Source organism: Halichoerus grypus, chromosome 8 (assembly GCF_964656455.1).
Source record: "Halichoerus grypus chromosome 8, mHalGry1.hap1.1, whole genome shotgun sequence".
Classification (NCBI taxonomy): domain Eukaryota; kingdom Metazoa; phylum Chordata; class Mammalia; order Carnivora; family Phocidae; genus Halichoerus; species Halichoerus grypus.
Window position 1 is genome coordinate 120657129 of NC_135719.1, and position 14220 is coordinate 120671348.

At 55.8% G+C, this 14220-nt stretch overlaps 1 protein-coding gene across 2 annotated transcripts in view; it reads left to right on the top strand.

The window, feature by feature from the left end:
• The first annotated feature begins 5808 nt into the window (after positions 1-5808).
• GALNT16 (polypeptide N-acetylgalactosaminyltransferase 16) overlaps positions 5809-14220 on the top strand; it is a 112032-nt gene continuing 103620 nt past the window's right edge. For both annotated transcript variants that reach the window (XM_036107230.2, XM_036107229.2), the window contains exon 1: positions 5809-6346. In XM_036107230.2, coding sequence (XP_035963123.1) covers positions 6170-6346 — 177 coding nt within the window. In that variant the 5' untranslated portion in view covers positions 5809-6169. The remainder of the gene's footprint in view (positions 6347-14220) is intronic.

The following is a 14220-nucleotide window of genomic DNA, read 5'->3' on the forward strand; positions in this document are numbered from 1 at the left end:
TATCCTCTTGTGACAATTGATGTGTATTCCCCCATGATCAGTTACTGGGCTCCTCAGAAGCTGTGATCAGGTTTTGTTCACTTTCGTGTCCCTGGAACCTGGAATTGCCTGGTGTGGTAGGCACTCGAGAAGGAAAGGAAAGAAAGGGATGGGCATACCACCCCACGGGTAAGCAGGCTTTGCCGTCCGAGCAGGCCTGTGGCATTTTCATGGGACAGAATGGGCAGTAGCAACAGCCCTCCCCCCTAGGTATTTACTCATTCACTCATCGCACAAATATCCAGGGAGTGCTGCCGCAATGCCCAGAGGCTGTGCTAGAACCGGTGACAGAAGAAGGCGGCCAGGCCCTGCTCAGAGGAACTCCCATTCAAGGGTGAGAGACGGGCATGTGGCAAGCCCTGCCCTGGCCTGTTGGGCCATCTGTCCGGCTCTGAGGACCTTTGCCACTCATCTCCACAGAGGCTGTGGAGAGGGGGAAGGGATGAAGGAGAGCACCCGAGAGATGGGGAGGTCAGGGAGGCCTCGCAGAGGGCTCTGCCTCCGGGACCAATTCTGCTGACCAGCTGGCTTCGTTTATGCATTTGTCCTTTGTAGAAATTCCTTACTGTTAAGAAAAAGCATTTGACACTTTTCTAATTAACCCTCAGCCTCTGCAATCTTATTATTCCCAAATGCAACAGCTGACTCATCTCATGATCAGTAATAATATTCGTAGTTCCTGCAGTTATCCTCCAGAACCAGGGTCACTCCTCCCAGATTCTGGTGGGACCACAGAGGACCTTTCCGCCCCCCACCCTCCATCCTGCCGTCCTGGGGCAGCAGCATTTGGCCCCCGGTCCTGGGGTTGCAGGGAGGGGGGCAGTGCTCCTGAGGAAGCACTGTTGGGGAACCTGAGTTGCTCCCCACCCACTGGCCCACACTGACCCAGACGAGTCCCTCGCTTTCTCTGGGCTCCACTCCTGCACCGATGTTGCACACGGCCACCCACTCCTCTTCCCTCCCTTCCTGCCAGCAGCAAGTACTTACTGAGGACGTACTATGTGCGGCTACATGCCAAGCGCTGTTCTAAGTGCTGGGGAGACCACGGGGAGCTCCTGGCCTCATGGGGCTCACACCCCAGTGGCAGAAACCAATCTGAAAAGCCAAATAGGAGATCTAGGACTGATAAGACTCTTGGAGCTCCTTTCAAAGAGCCAGGTCCTCTCCTTGATGGTTTATAAGAAACTTGGCTTAGAAATAACGTTCCGGCACCTGGGTGGCTCAGTTGGTTAAGCGACTGCCTTCGGCTCAGGTCATGATCCTGGAGTCCCTGGATCGAGTCCCGCATCGGGCTCCCTGCTCGGCAGGGAGTCTGCTTCTCCCTCTGACCCTCCCCCCTCTCATGTGCTTGCTCTCTCATTCTCTCTCTCTCAAATAAATAAATAAAAAAAAAATCTTTAAAAAAAAAAAAAAAAAAGAAATAACGTTCCCTTAGGTCCCGTGGTGCCTTCAGTACTGGCAGTGGGGATGGTACGTGCCACTGATGGCTGGGGGACCTCTGCGGGCACCGGTCTCTTCGTCTGTGCAAGGGAGAGGGTCGCCCCCTTCCTCACAGGGTCATGGTGAGTATTCTGAGGTCTTGCTTTGGCACGGTGCCTGTTGCCTGGTAACATACGTCTGTTCACCATGTCTGCCTCCTTTTCTGCTTAGAGCCGACACGGCCGTCTAACCAGTCTCCCTCACCCACCGTCCGGGTCCCCGCTGCAGCTGCAGGCTGGGCGAGAGGCGTCTAAGCTGACGCAGTCTCAAGGGTGATGGGTATGCTGGCAAGAATGGACACCCACCAGCAGCTGGGGCCCCGCACGCTGCCTCTGCCCCCTCCAGGCTGCTGAGCACAGGCTCTAAAGAGACAGGCAGCCATCCCCCGGTGGGGCAGGACAGTCATCCTTGTTGGGCCGGTCCGAGCTCTGTCCTCCTTCGCAGCCCTGGTGAGCAATCCCCCGCATGTGCCCGGGGCAGGCCTTTAGAGAGCCCCTCCCCGGAAGCCAGCGGCAATACCTGTACGAGGGGCGACGTGGGGGTGGGGGCCTGGGCGGCTTACCAGCCCCGGGGCTTACGTGCTTTATTTCCTACCTTTCCCAACAGTGCTGCAAGTTAAGGGCTGTCAATACCCCTTACAGTTGAGGCAACTGAGGGTCAGAGTTTGCCCCAGCCACTCTCCTAATACGGGACAGAACCAGCATTTGAATACAGGTGGTTGCACTCCAGAGCCAGGGTCTCACCCCAACTCTACAGCCTTCCTCCCCTCTGTTATCCACCCCCACATCAAATGCACAGGGGCAGAGAGTTCCCTGGGGCCTCTGGGAGCACCCAGGGCACATGGCTTTGCCCAGCTGACCTGAGTGCTGGCTTCGACAGCTCTAATAGAGAAGGCCCATGCGGAGAGCAATGCCACATTTTGGAAGAAAATGCCCAAGGAACCAGCAGTCCAAAAGCGCACAGTTGGAGGGACCTTGGAGGTCATCTCCCTGAATCCCTCCTCTTCCAGAGGAGAAAATGGAGGCCCCAGTGGGGAGCTGAGGTCCCTGCACACAGAACTTCGGACCACCCCGCAGACCACCCAGTGTGCTCAGAAGCCCTGTCCTGGCACCCAGACACTGGCGTGGGGAACGGACTCAAATCCAGCCCCACCTCTTCCCTGCTGTATGGCTCTCGTCGCCCGCCCGCCCAGTTTCCCCAGGTCCGGGTCTGCGGGCTGTGGCGCTTCAGAGATCACAGATGTGAGGAGCCGGCTCGGCTGCTGGCACCTGCTGGGTACCCAGTGAACTACAGCTATTATTACCGCTCTTGTTCAGTGAATGCTGGGCAACACCAAGTCTCTTAGGTGTCGCTTTGATTCTCTGGTTCCACTGGACTCCATTCCTAGGACCAGAGAGGATACAATGCTCATTGTCATCTCTGAACACTGAAATCCATCTCAGGGAGGGCTGAGCCTCAGCCCGGCACCTATTTAGGATTCAAATGTGGAAGAAAGCCCATGGGCTGTAGCTGAGGCGGCAGCCCCAAGTTCCTGGCTCTTCCAACGTGCCCGTTACTTGAGGTTCATCACTTAACCTCTGCCTACGTCAAATTTCCGTCGGCCAAATGAGCATGGTAATAACCGGCCTCCTTACCTGCACCCCTCCACCCCCGCTCTCGGGGGAGTGGGGGGAATTTTACTGTGTCCATCTAAGGGAGGGCTGGCTGTGAAGTCAAACATCATCCAGAGAGGCTATGTCCCTATGGGTTTTTCTCGTGGTGGTGGCATGGGGGTGCATGGGTGGGGGCAGACAGCCTTCTGTTCCAGACAGAGCTACCAGGGAGTGACAATTGGTACAGAGGCATAGCATCCTCACCACTGACCCCTGGGGAGTAAAAGGTGAGACATGCAAAAATCCTGCCAAATTCCAGCTCCTCCTTCCCTCCCTCTCCTCGTACAGCTCTCCTTCTCGAGCCATCAGAGACCCCATCAGCCTGATTTTGATTTCCAGCTTCATTCCCCATGCCTAGGGTGAGTTTGGAGCTTCTCACTAGGGGGTTGATGTAATGTCTTTGGATCCCATGTCCTCTTACCTGGTTTTCTCAAGACCAAAGGCAGCTAGACATGCATAGGCCAGGCTGGGCTGACGGAAGGAGCCCGTGGCAACAGAGGGCCATTCCCCAAGTCTTTCTACTTCGCTGACCTGAGAGCCTGTGTGGAAGTGGGGCACGGGAGGGCAGTTCCTTTATATATTTTTTTTAAGATTCCATTTATTTATTTGACAGAGAGAGAGAGACACCGCGAGAGAGGGAACACAAGCAGGTGGAGTGGGAGAGGGAGAAGCAGGCTTCCCGCTGAGGAGGGAGCCCGATGCAGGGCTCGACCCCAGGGCCCCGGGATCATGACCTGAGCTGAAGGCAGACGCTTAACGACTGAGCCAACCCAGGCGCCCCCCATCACATTTTCTTGTTGTTTGGAAATGCCTGTGGGGCCTGACTCTTAAGCAGCAAGGTTTTCCTGGCTTCCCCCAGAGGACATGACCACTGGTCAGTGCCATGATTCCTGTGGAAACCAGGCTATGGCTTGACAGTGGTTTTCTCTATCTCTGGAAATGAATCCTGGCCTCTATGGCGGTCTAATTAAACCCCCCAGGCAAGAGACCCCAGGAGAGCAAGGCTGGCCCCCGGCTCCTGGGCCAGTGGCATCTCCACACCCATCTCCTGGTGTTCCTGACTGCCACCTGGCTTAGGCCGTGGATTCCCTGCTACCCTCTGTGAGACCCTCTTTGTACACTCTCTTTCCAGGGTCCTATTCTCGGTGGGGCCATTTCTGGACTTGCCGACATGTCCTCGCGGCTTGTGTTCTGAGTGAGGAAGAGGGTACTGCAGTGGCAACGATGATCTTTCTGCAGCAAAAACTCGTTAGGCTTTTCTTTCTTCATTTTACCTCATTCCAACAGAAACGGAATGAGCATCTATTACACGCATGGTTCAGTCCTGCATGTTGGAGAAACAGGGTGCTGATGGGGGTCACTGATGGGGGTGGCTGGGGAAGGCATGAGCTGTGACCTCACCTTTGCCTGATTCCTGAGGCAGCTTCATTTAGAGTCGGGGACATTATGTGGGCCGGGACCCTCCGTGAGAGCCAGGGTCCAGGAGCACCAGCACCAGCACGAAGCAAACTCCCCGCCAACTCTGCCCCTGGCATTCCAGGGCCCAGCCTGCCCAAAGTCAACTCCCAAGTCCTTTCCAGCATCCTGGGCCCCAGCAATACCAGGCAGCTCTCTTTTCTAGAACACATCAAGCACTGCCATGCTCTGGACCTTTGCTCTGGTTATTCATGCACCTAATACCTTGCCCTGCCCTGCCTCTTAAGGATTTATTCAAAGGTTTATCCACCTTCTGTGAGAAGTCTTCTCTAAGCCTACCTTGCAATACATTATTTCTTCCTCTGTGATCCCAGCTTAGTTTATGTAACATCTACTCGCTGTGACTCTGCTCTGGGCCCGACACTGCTGCTCTCCTAGAACTCATTTAGCCCACCCTGCCTTCTGCTCTGAACACGAGCAGTTCACACAGAATTCTCAATGCCTCCGGGGCTGGGACAAAATCTCCGTGATTTCTGCGTCCGTGTCTCACACCACCGTGTTTTGCACTTTGTGGAAAGGGCAAACGGAGAGATGGCTTCTAGACTGGGCTCTGCCCACTAATTAGTCGTGTGGCCTCGGGCCAATCTTCCAGGCTCTCTGGTCTCCTTTCTCCCTGACAAATAGCGGTGATAATACCTCACGGTTGTTCAGGGGAAATGAAAGGTCTGGAGGGAAGCCTCCTGAAAGCTGGGAGCCCCAGGCCAATGGAAGATGTGGGGTAGTTGTATCCCCATTCTCTCCCTGGCGGTGAAGCAGAGTCGCACCCACTCCGCTCTCTTCGAATGTCAAGTGCACCAGCTTCCAATCCCTCCTCCGGGCGGGCCCTCGGGCGGCTCGGAATCCTAGGCTGCGGAGGATTCCCGTGCAAACTCCAGACTCTCCTCCCGCCCAGCCGTCCCTTCCCGAGGCCTCGCAGAACACACCTTAAACCCCGCGCCAGAGCGCAGTTCCGAGCGCAGCCCAGAGCTGCAGCTTCGCGGCGCGGGCCCGGGCCGGGGTCGCGCATCTCCAGCCGGTGACTCAGGGCCGCTCGGGCCGGGAGCGGTGGGGGGGTGTGGAAGTAGGCGGGACCGACCAGGGCCGCGCGGGGGCAGCCACCGGGCGTTCGGTCGCTGAGCGGTGGGAGCGGAGGCTGGCTCTGGCCCGTCGCCATTCCACCGCGGGCGTCTGGCTCGCGGGGCCTTGCTCCCGCGCCGCTTCGCACCCGCCGTGCTCCTCTCCCGGTGCGCAGCGGCCCAGGCGGCCGGCGGCGGCCGGAGCGCGGGGCGGGCTCTGCGCGCGAATGAATGGGCGCCCGGGGGACGCGCGCGCTCGGGGCTGAAGGGCATTAGGACCGTGAGGATCGCTCCGCGCTCCTGTCTCTCCCTATCACCCCCCACCCCCCACCTCTCTCCCTTTTCTGCTCTGCAGGACTGAGCAGCCAGGCGCGAGCGAAAACAAACAGCTGGGGCTGCGAGCGCCCCCACCCCGGCCCCGAGAGCAAGCCGGCCCGGGCCCCCACTCGGGGCGCCCGCCCGCCCACCATGAGGAGGATCCGCGCCAATGCCATCGCCATCCTGACCGTTGCCTGGATCCTGGGCACTTTCTACTACTTATGGCAGGACAACCGAGCCCACGCAGCATCCTCCGGCGGCCGGGGCGCGCAGAGGGCCGGCGGGAGGCCAGAGCAGCTCCGCGAGGACCGCACCATCCCGCTCATTGTGAGTACGCCCTGCGCGCCGGGCGGCCGGCCGGGGAGCCGCGGCGCGCGTCCTTAGCCCCGCGCGGCTGCAGAGGGCGCGGGGCCGGGGGCTGCGTGCCCGCCGCGCCCTGCCGGCTTTGTATATGTTGGAGCATTCCTATCCGTTGTTATGGCAACCTCTGTCGGGCCAGCAGGGCCAGGGCGCAAGGATGGAGGGAGGGTGACAGCGGGTGGGGGCTGGGAGAAAGTGCTGCAAGTTTGGTGGGCCCGGCGTGCGCGCGCGACTGGGAACGTGGCTCTCTCAGCACTGCGCCGCCGGAGCCGGGGGCCGGGGGTCGGGGGCCGGGGGCTGTCCGCACCTCGCCCGCCCCAGGAAGGAGGCTGCACCGTGCGCGCAGCGAGCCGGCAGTGGGAACCTCGCGCGGCTGAGCGCGTAGGTGGCGGTGCGCACCCCCTCTCTAGTCTCCGGGGGGCAAAGGACGTGGGGTGGGGGCGCTGGGTAAGACAGGGTCGCTAGGGGCTGCGCCCGGCTTTGCGCCCCCTTTTCGGCCCGGATCAACTTGAACTTGCTTCTCTGGCACGGAGGACTCCCCCACTACCACCCGCGGCATTCTCTGGGTCCGGGAAAGGTCTCTTCCCGTATGCGCCCTGCACCCCAACACGAGGGTCCCTCACGACGGGCGACCTGGCAGTGTGTGCGCTAGGGCTGGGAGATTCCCTGTCTCGAGGTCAGCTCCGCGGGGAAACAAAGGTGGCGGAGCACGGCGGGGGCCTCGGCGGCGCTGCCGGGGCCCTAGGCTCTCCGGGGACTTGGGCTGGGGCGTGCGGAGCCCCCGCCGCCCTGCAGGGGGCGTTGCTGTCGCCGCCTCCGCCCGGGCCCCGTGTGACAGCCCTGTGTGGCAGGGGCACCTGTTGAGGCGGGCGGCTCTGGGACCGGCGGAGAGGCGCGGTCGGGCGGGGCCGGTGGCGTGCGAGAGCCTTGGGCGACCCTCGGGACAAGCTGCTGGGCTGGGGCGGCTTGACCAGAAGAGGACCAGGAGGAGGGAGAGCAAAGTGTGGGGGCTGAGGGTGGGAGAGTAGAGCAGGGTGGCCATTCTGATGGGAAAGATCTGGGCCTGGGGAGGGAAGAGTGTGGAGCTCCTCCGGGAGGGAGGTGCGGGTTCAGGAGGGCGAAGGCTTGTGTGGAGTAGAATCTGGGATATTTCTGCAAAGGCAGCTGAGCCCCAGGAATATGGAGGACGCGGCTGTCGGTGTGGAAGTGTTCTCATATTCCCAACCTGCCCCAGATGCCGTGTCTTGTCAATCCCCCCCCCCCCAAGAAGGTAAAAAACCCCTGCAGAGGAACCATATTTCCTAGCCTTGCCTGAGGAGACCTTGGGGTTTATGGGTTTTCCCCAGCCTCCCTCTCCCAATTCCCAGATTCGTGTCTGGTTGAACTCTGTGGGTGAGCCTCATTAGGTGGAGTGTTCCCTTCTGAGCTGAGGGTCCCTGCCACTAGGAACTGTTTCCAAAGCACTTGAGGATGTTTGGACGGAAAGGCTGATGAGGATAAAGCCTCCAGTGTAAAGACCCCCGGGTATTGGGATCTGGGCAGACTGACAGATTGGAGTGGGAACTGGCCAAACCAGTAGTGGCCTCAGACCAGCAGGGAGCTTGCGCAGGCATGGACCCATCCGAGAGCAGCCCGTTCTTACATCCTGTGAGGGCCAGCCCTGGTCTCAGGGTAGGTGGGCTTGGAGCGCAGGGGAGAGGCAGGCTGGCCAGATGTTCTGTCCTTTGCTCTGGAGACGTGTGGGGTGGAGGGTCTGAGCTGGAAGGGGAGGAGGAGGGGAGGATGGAGGGGAGAGAGGAATGGAAAGGAAGAGAGCTCAGGGAAACTGCCGATTGGAGCAGAGCCCAGGTTGGGTCTCCTCACAGTTGTCTGTCCTTCCCAATCCTGACCTTGCTCTTGAACCTATCCTCACTCCTCCTTGCCCTCTGAGATCTTCTGGGAAGGCAGCTCAGACCCAGAGCCCTGGAATGGTGGGGTGGGCTCTGCTGGAGGCACGTGGCACTTGTTTTGAGGGGTGGAAATTGGAGATCATGAGGGGGTGCCAGTGAACATCCTCTGGCCCTCTCCTTGTTCCCATGGGGTTCAACTTGCTGCAGATTGGAGCAGGGCTGTGAACTGGAAGCTAAGTTTAAAGTGTGCAGGAATATCAGGAAGATCCTGGGAGCCAGGGAGTGGAGGTGCAGGAAGAGAGGGAGAGTGGGAGTTCCGGGGAGTGAGCCGCAGACTGTTCTCTGGCCACCTAGGGGCACGGCCAGCTCCCTCTCTGTTCTTCAGTTTTAGCCCTGGGTGTCTGTTCCATAGGCATTGGTCCCCAGTCACACACCTCCCTGGACACAGGCTTGCATTGTCTTCCTACCTTCCAAGGTATTTCACTTCAGGAGGATTCTTAGTCATACACGCTGTCACGCAGGAACTATGCTGGAAGCTTCTTACATCTCCATATTGATGCACACAGCAAGACTTAATAAGTACTTGTTAGGCGAATGAAGTAGGACTTCTGCCCGGCTCTGGGAGCAGACAAGCTTCATACCCCCCTCCCCCCAGTACTTTGTTCCTGCCTCCAACCTGACCGTGACCAAAGAGATAGGGGAATGCATGTTCATCTTCTCCGAGAGTCGGACCCTATGTCCAGCCTAAAAGGGGCAGGTGCAGCTGAGGATTGCTTTCTCCCGGAACGCTGTGGTGAACCTCTCACTGGTCTTGCCATTCCAAAACATGTCTCTGTCTAGTTGGGCCAGGACGCTGCATGTGGGTTTTCAAATTCTTAGGGAATGATGTGGCCAGCCCTGCTGACAGAGGCTGAGAAAATTCAGACAGCCGTCATCATCACTCCCCTGGGGAATCAGAGAGCAGAGCTGGGAAAGGGAGGGTCTGCCTAACAGCCTGGGCCAGGGGGGCAGCTCTGCCTTCACAATGTCTGGGCTGTTCGAAGCCAGCCAAGTTGCTTCTAGACCTTGGAGGCGCTGTTTGGCATTGTGGGGTGTCGGCATAGCAACCGTATGGCCCGGATTTCTCAGGGAGGTCCTGATTTTTAATATTCTGTCCTGCTGTCAGCCCATGTGTCACAAATTTTGATGTGAAAAATTGGTTACGGAATGTGTAAAACTACAGGGAGATACTGACTCCATCCCTAAACGGCTGCTTATGATGTGGCAGGGTTTGTGATTTTTCCATGCTGTATTTTTGGGGCAAGGCAGTGGATTTGGGGAAATCCACTTGAATCTACATTGATGCATGCTGGCACCGGTCAGCAGCTGAAGGAGGCGGCCGCGCAGACACGGCCGGCCTTCAGTCTTCAGACCTCGCAGTAGGGAAGAACATTTGTGATTGGTTTGGCACCCAGGTTTTCCATATGCTAGTTCTCTAAGAGGCATGGGTGGGATGCTAAGGTGTTACACGGAATTTCACTTTGCAGACATATTTTTAAAAGACTGTCCATTATGAATATTTTCAGGATAGGGGTACTCATTTGCAACATTTCCTGTCTGGAACCGTGAAAGTCTTAGGCATGAGTTTTCTTAAACTGGAGTTTTCTTTTTTCTTTTTTTTTTTTTTTTAAGATTTTATTTATTTATTTGAGAGAGAGAGGGAGAGAGAGCAGGCAAGTTCAAGCAGGGGGAGAGGGAGAAGCAGACTCCCCGTCAGGCAGGGAACCCGACATGGGGCTCGATCCCAGGACCCTGGGATCATGACCTGAGCCGGAGGCAGACGCTTAACGACTGAGCCACCCAGGCGCCCCGAACTGGAGTTTTCTTATCCTCCAATTGGAATACTGCTGATGACCATGGACAAAATTTTTATCTCTCTGGACCTTGGTTATTTTATGTCAAATTGGGGTTAAATGATTTGTAAGGTTTGTTGATCCTTAGACAAGCTGATGAGAACTTCATTTCTAGAAGCAAATAAATGGCTTTAAGGGAATTTTCCTGAAGGGTGTTGTGAGGTTTATTGCTTGTGGAGGGGCAGGCCTCTGTCAGGAGAAGGTCCTGCAGTGACCCCCGAGGCCTCTAAGGGATCCCTGCTCACCTAGCAGAAGGGGGACACAGGTGACTGACGGCTTTTCTGTGCTGTTCCCTGAGAGCAGAAGCTTCAGTCAGATCGGGATGGGTTTATATTTTATTTATAATGTGTGCATTTAGGAACTGTGGGAATAGAGTTTGCCTAAATGACAGAAAATGATTTTATATTTCATTTGTCTTGGCGCCACACACAAGAAAGAGCGTGGGGAGGATTCACGAACACCCACAGTTCCCCTTGCCAAGATGCTCAGATTGGGAAGCGCCTGGTCTCCCGTCACTGGGGTCCCAGCCTGGGTCATGTTGCGACTTGACCGTAGGACTTGGGGACAGCACAGAGGCACCAAGACTGGTAAGGGCCTGAGAGCCCAAGAGTCACCTCCCTGGGAGCCTGAGGCCCGAGGTCCCAGGATTCTAGGGTGCTGCTCACTCTTCCGATGGGCCCCATATTTCTGTGTAGTAGCAGCAGTTCCCCCCACTGGCTGCTTTCATCTCTGGTAGTCGAGTTTATCAGAGCAGAGGGAGCCCTCGGGCCTGGAAATGCCATTTCAGGAGATGTGGAGGGGCGCGGGAGAGGCCGGCTGAACTGCCCAGGAAGCCGTCTTGCCGCAGTGGAGGGAACCGCCCTGGGGTCAGAGGGGAGCGTGTATCTGAGCAGTTCATTACAGTTAGCAGATTGAAGATTTAGCCCCTGTCTGCTTCTGGAGGAGACCCGAAACACCTTCCCTGGGACCTGGGGGCAAAGACACAAGGAGGCTAACTAGACCGGAAACCCACGGTTTCGGAGAGGAGCATCTCAGACTGGAGTCAGTGATGATCACACCCGCGCAGCTGAATCAGACAGTTTGCTGGGTGCACTTGCCAACGGTGTGCAACGGCTCTGGAAACGGTCTGCAGGGCCTTAGTGTGTCTCCTGTACACGGACAGTTGTGCTCTTTGATCTGTACTTGTCTGGCCTCTGTAATGGCCATTACCCCTGTAAGATATTTATGGAGGCTACATTCATTGGCAACTTTGATGGTAGATGTCTCACAAACTTTAACCTCTCTGATTCCCCTCAACAACCTAGCAAGGTAGGTGTTATCATCAGGTCCAGTTAACATATGAGTAAACTGAGGCTTACTTATCCATGATCAGGCAAGTAGGAAGTGCCTTTAAAATGAGATATTTCTGCCTCTGAGGCCCATGCTATGTCTTCTTTCCCCTGAAGCATCTTTAGGGCAAGACCCAAGTCTGATGCACCAGTTTATCTTTCCTGGAGCACCTAGATCAGCACCTTGCTTTGTGTTTACTCCGTAAACATTTGGTGGGGGAAGAAATGCAAAAACATTTAGAACAAAATGTTAGCAGTAGGAAAGTAGGATTATGAATAATCCCCCTTTCCATCTTTTGGCTTTTTCAACATTTTTTTTTTTAAGTAGGCTCCACGCCCAGGTTGGGGCTCGAACTCACGACCATGAGATTGAGACTGAGCCAAGATCAAGAGTCTTAACTGACTGAGCCACCCACGTGCCCCTCAACATTTTTTTTTAAAGATTGATTTATTTATTTGAGAGAGAGAGAGAGCACTGTAGGGGGCAAAGGGAGAGGGAGAGAGAAATTCAAGCAGACTCCACGCTGAACGCAGACCCCGATGTGAGGCTCGATCCTACGACCCTGAGATCAGACCTGAGCCAAAACCAAGAGTCAGGTGTTTTAACTGACTGCACCACCCAGGTGCTCCTCAACATTTTTTATAATAAACGTCTATTAACATTATAATGATAAGGCCCATTGGGATAATTATTTTAAAAAGTATTCAGTGACTGAATAAAATCACTCTTGACTCCTCAATGAAAGTAAACTTCTGCACCACGTCTCACACTTCTGAATCTCCCATCAGTGCTTAGCATTGAGCCAACAGAAAAGGCAAGAGACTTATGTGACTTATTCCATAGGGCGTGAAAGAATAGAACTGGGGCCAGATGGTAGAAGTTGCAGGGAGAGAGAAGGAAAACTTGGTCATTGAACCGTCCATCATTGGAATAGGCCAATGGCTGATGAGGGTTTCTCTTCACACCCCCTGTCAGTAGGTCAGTGCCTCCTTCCAGCAGCACTTGCGAGGGGGTGAGGAAAGGCTTTTTGTCCCACATGTCTCCTAAGACGTCAGGCAGCTCTGTAATGGGGTTTGAAATAGGGTCCAATTCTTGCACCACAAGAGACCTGGTGCCCTGGGGAGCGAGGCTGGCTGAGCACATGGAGGCCAGGCCAGGGAGGAGGATGACTGAAAGACCCATAACGGCCACTGTGCTGTCCCCTCCCTGTTCCTTTGGAGCCGGGAGCAGGGAGGCAGTGGGGGCCAAGGCTGGTCCGAGGTAAGGCCACAAAATAGCAAACGTCTTGAGTGTCTTTCCTGCTCCTCAGAACGAGGCCCACAAAGCTTTCCTGCCCGACTGAAGCCCAGGCCTGCCTGTCTCCTCCACACCCTGAATTTCAGCTACACCCTAGAAGAGTATCTGGCTGGAGACAGCGTGACCACCTGGAGGACTTTTGTGAATATATCAGAATAGGTAGGAGTGGCAGGCTGGAGTATTTTAAACTGAGGTGGCAAATGGAAGAACCCTTTTCGATTATACTCCCTAGACAAGATAAGGCCACATTTGGGAAAACATGGAGGCAAGTCTGCCCCAGGTAGAGCCTTTCTACTCTTCTGGACCCATTAGGAAGAGCTTCAAGTGTAGCTTAAGGGCCCCAGTGCCTCTTTCCTGCCATTCCAAGAAGTGAGGTGTGGCTCGGTGTACATCAGGAACAACATTGTCTCAGGGCTCAGAGGTGGGTGACATCTCTCGACACGCTCAGAGTGTCAGACCTGCCATTATGGGCCCTCGCAGGGCCAGGACCAGGCAGAACAGTGTGGCCTGGGATGGAAACAGATGGTGGCCTCTGGGGATGAAGGTGTGAGGGGATGGAGAGATGATGTGGAAGGAAAACCAAGTGACCCACTTCTAGGCTCAGCCTTGCCCCCAAGGGGCGACGTTTTCTTAGGTGAGTCACCTCCCCTCTCTGAGCCTTAGTCTCCTCATCTGTCAGATGAGGGTTGAACCGTAGGATGTCCGAGGCGCCTCCCAACTCAAACCATCTTTGATTTTGTTGACATGCTTCTGCAGAAGTGAGGTGGCCCCAAGCCAAGGCTCAAGGTCTGATAGTGCCTAGATGAAGGAGAATAAGGCCAGAGGGTGAAGTGTACAAAGAGCCAGACCATTCGTGTGCAGAAGAGCGTGAAACCTTCAAATTCTCATAAGGAATAAACTGGACCTACTCCCTCCCTGTTCTCTTCCCTTGGAACACTGTCTGATGGAGCTCTGCAGCTCCCCTCTGCTGAACTAGAAGCCTAGGGTGTTTGTGTGTCTGGGGAATGCTCACACACACACATGTAGGAGTGTCTACGGGTGGACTGCAGACATCTCAACAAGCTGAGAACTACAAAGACCCCTGAGTAGAGAATTAATAGTCCTGCACCCTTGGACTTGACTCAGAAGACAGGTGTGCAATTGTCCTTAGGCCACAGCCTGGAAATGAACATTGTAAAAATCAGTTTAAGGAGATCAGGAGGTTGGCCGTCTCCTGGGAACCTTTAGCTTTTCCTGGGCTATGAATCCAGCCGATTAGGAGAAGCGAGATGAGAGAATTGCTAGGAGCTGCTGGTCTCCTGAGAAGCGTCAGTTGACAGCAGAGGACCAACCAGGAAAGGCCATAGGAGGTTGGAGCAAGCCCCCTCTTCCCTAACAAGCCCACACTGGTCAGAAGTGAATGGCATCATTGATTCCTTCTCTTGACAATTATTTA